Source organism: Magallana gigas, chromosome 5 (assembly GCF_963853765.1).
Source record: "Magallana gigas chromosome 5, xbMagGiga1.1, whole genome shotgun sequence".
Taxonomy (NCBI): Eukaryota; Metazoa; Mollusca; class Bivalvia; order Ostreida; family Ostreidae; genus Magallana; species Magallana gigas.
The window spans coordinates 32,343,451-32,346,654 of record NC_088857.1 but is presented as its reverse complement, the minus strand read 5'-3'; the positions used below and the strand labels follow the sequence as shown (position 1 = coordinate 32,346,654).

Genomic DNA, 3,204 nt, shown 5'->3' with positions numbered 1-3,204 from the left:
ATCGATAGAAATATCAAAATATTGTTTAAAAATGGGTTTTTTTAGAACAGCATGAATTAGCGTAATACACAAACTGTCTTGAAGTTTAGTTCGGGCTAAAATCAGAAGACTAAAGTTACAGTACTTTAAAACTATTGATTTATGAAAAATTTTCATTCTTCTTTTAAACCTTCCGCCACAAAAAAATCCCTTACTAATATATATTCTTATAATATATAATATTCTTTTAACAATTTCATTTAGCATAGTTTATTTGGAATTGTAAAATATAAATGTAAATATATAAATAGAATCAATATATGATGCAAAAATTTTAGATAACAGGTGACATAAAATAGTTACCGAAAAAGTGAGGAGCGAACTTCTTTTAACAACTTTTGAATTATAGGGCAAATAATGAAAGAAACTGAACCGTCTTCTTTCAATGATTACTACATGATATGGCACATCACTGTAGAATAATATAAAAGGTGTGTAAAAATTTACATACTAACAAATAAGCTCCTTGACCAATAAATGTGCTCTATGACATCATGCTTTACATGTAAGTCCCTAAGGTAAATATTCATATAAAAGAAGAGAAAACATGATATGGATATATTAGAGTAACACACATTTACACACAATTCACAATAATTAAAGGTGTTCAAAATCTCTGGAAAAGAATCCTCCACATGTGAAACGCATCGGATGTCCGTACAGGCAACTCACTCTTTCATCATGCCAAATAGCATCACACCTCCTGCGGCGAATGCCGTTATCATCGCAATGATACTGAACGCAAACGCAAAATGGTAGTCAAAATCATTAACACCAGAAGCAGCTAAAACATCTTTATTTTTTGCTGCAAACACTGCCACTGCTATCAGGATAAAGATACCTGAAATGCATGAATAATTTTCCTTACATTATATATCAATTAATATTTATTGATCTTAGATATTTCAAGATATCCAGTAAACACATTTTAAGCCGAAATGTAAATCTTACCTCCGGCAAATGATGTTCCTATACCGGCAAAAAGAACCGGTTTCTTGTCTTTCATGACGAATAGTTTTAGAACAGTCATGACAACAGCGACAATCAACACTAGAAACCCAAGAATGCTCATAGCTCGTACAGCTCTCTCCCAATCTGCATTAAAGATGTTAGTAAACTGTATGCCTTTTAATATAAATAACAACACAGACATAATCTAAATTTATCATTTTACATACAATTAGTCCTTTCCTTGGACATTAAATTATGTTGCATTTTCTATCATTGCAACTCGTATAGACAAACAAAGCTACAAATAAAGCAAATCTTACTTAATATTCACATCTTATATATTTTAACTATTCACATAATTTAGTTATTGGTTCTTAAAATAATTTAATATTAACCACTCTGATACATGCAATTAATCATTCTCCCATGAAATGAAATACATCATGAATACTAAAATTAGTATTCAAAAACGTATAATATCCATCTTGAAACAAAGAGATAACTCTTGCAACGGGAAATTAAAACGATCGAGATAGATACTTTTTGAAAAATCGTTAAATTTATAACACTGTTGAACAAAAAACGACTAACGGTACCTTCTTTAGCGTCTTCACTTGTACATGTTGTAGCTGTCTGTGATTTAATGCACGTAGTCCACAAACCGTACCACGTATCAAATAAACTACCATCTATGAAGACCCAATATGGTGCTGCCAAGCCAATAATCTGGAAGACCACTGCACATATCGTAAGCACGAGGGCTACTATAAAAAGTACTGAGGTTCCCATGTCTTCAACAGCTGTTCCAAAAATACACATATACTATGATGATCAAATCTAGCGATGAAACTTGGAAATAGCAAAGTGATTGATAAATTCATAAATAACACACACATACACAATAAAAAGGGGGAAAGTATAGCAAGGTCTAAAAATGTATCATATATTTCATTCGTTCATTTGATCAAATATTTTTGCATATTATGAAAACCTTTTATTCATTTATTTGGTAAAAACAAGAATCCAACATGGCCATATGTTTTTGCATTTATAAAAATATTTTTTGTTTATTTACCTGAAAAACATTACTCAAAAGCATGTCCTTATTTAAATCCTCATTTACTCATGAGCATTATGTAGTTTTAGTGCTTCTCTTTATTTGGTGTATGGTTTTAAATAGTTTTCAAAATAATTCGGTTATATATAAATAAATAAAAATTAGCAAAAAATCGTGTTTTACTAAAAAGGAAGTAGAAGCAAACAATGAAAAAAAAGACCTTCTTGATTCTCTACCGAATAGATTTGTCTTCTTCTCACCACTTAAAACTATGCAGACGTCATAAACAAATGGTAAATTTCATAATAGTTTGACAATTATCTGAGGTAAGAATTTGGACTCAAACTGGGTCTAGGCTGTATTACTATAAATCAATATTACTGATTATATAATGATTGAAAACTTCTCCTTCAGATTAAAGTATTTTTGGAATGGAATCTAGACCCATTCGTATTTAAAATTTGCTATTTAGCACAGTATAGTGTATACAAACCAAAATAAAACAATTATAACTACTTTTCAAAAAGTTCGTCCTTATTTCTCCAAGAACAAAAACAATATATGCCCTCCTCCTATCGATAAAACCTAGTTTACTCTTTGGTAAGGATGAGCTAAAATATAATTCACCAATTCAGATAATAATAATTGCCTTAAGGTTACATATTAGTAACAATTTACACAAAATCAATATCCACATTTTTAACAACTTTAAACTGCATGCTGGTTGAAACAAAAGAGGATTGTAAATTATTTTTAAGATTTTTTTTTTAAATTACCTTTACGAGTTATGTTCCAACAGTATGTTGTGTTTACTGCAGGCGCGCTGCTTTTATAGTCTTTGTGTTTCAATCGTTATAGAAATTATCAAATATTTCAAATCGGTACGATATCTTTTTAATTGTTATTGAAATAAATGGTGCATTCCTTTTTTTAAACCGTATAATGAAATAGTTGTGTAAGCAATCTGTTATTTTAAATAACAAACGTTGAATGATGTGGAATTTTGAATCCCCCCCAAAAAAGGAATGGCAAATTCATCTAACAAACAGTTGAAACATGACAAAACGTGTTAAACTAGACTCTAGTACATAATTTTGTCTCAATGAGACTGAACATAAAGCATGTAATTTGTATTTTACTTAATTATGTATCCATTG

The 3,204-nt window shown here is 29.9% G+C and overlaps 1 protein-coding gene across 1 annotated transcript; it reads right to left on the bottom strand.

Moving 5' to 3' along the window:
- Positions 1 to 282: 282 nt before the first annotated feature.
- On the bottom strand, positions 283 to 1,901 carry LOC136275428 (uncharacterized). The gene is made up of 3 exons (XM_066084608.1): positions 1,587 to 1,901; positions 991 to 1,134; positions 283 to 880 (listed from the first exon to the last, which is right to left on the bottom strand). The coding sequence occupies exons 1-3, from the start codon at positions 1,807 to 1,809 to the stop codon at positions 708 to 710; spliced, it is 540 nt and encodes a 179-aa protein (XP_065940680.1). The 5' UTR covers positions 1,810 to 1,901; the 3' UTR covers positions 283 to 707.
- Positions 1,902 to 3,204: the final 1,303 nt, after the last annotated feature.

Excerpts from the sequence above, each read along its gene's own strand:
- LOC136275428 (XM_066084608.1), bottom strand. The coding sequence starts at position 1,809 with ATGTGTATTTTTGGAACAGCTGTTGAAGACATGGGAACCTCAGTACTT. Across the intron at positions 1,135-1,586 it reads AAGTGAAGACGCTAAAGAAG|ATTGGGAGAGAGCTGTACGA; the intron begins GTACCGTTAGTC and ends TCTTTAATGCAG. Across the intron at positions 881-990 it reads AGGAACATCATTTGCCGGAG|GTATCTTTATCCTGATAGCA; the intron begins GTAAGATTTACA and ends CATGCATTTCAG.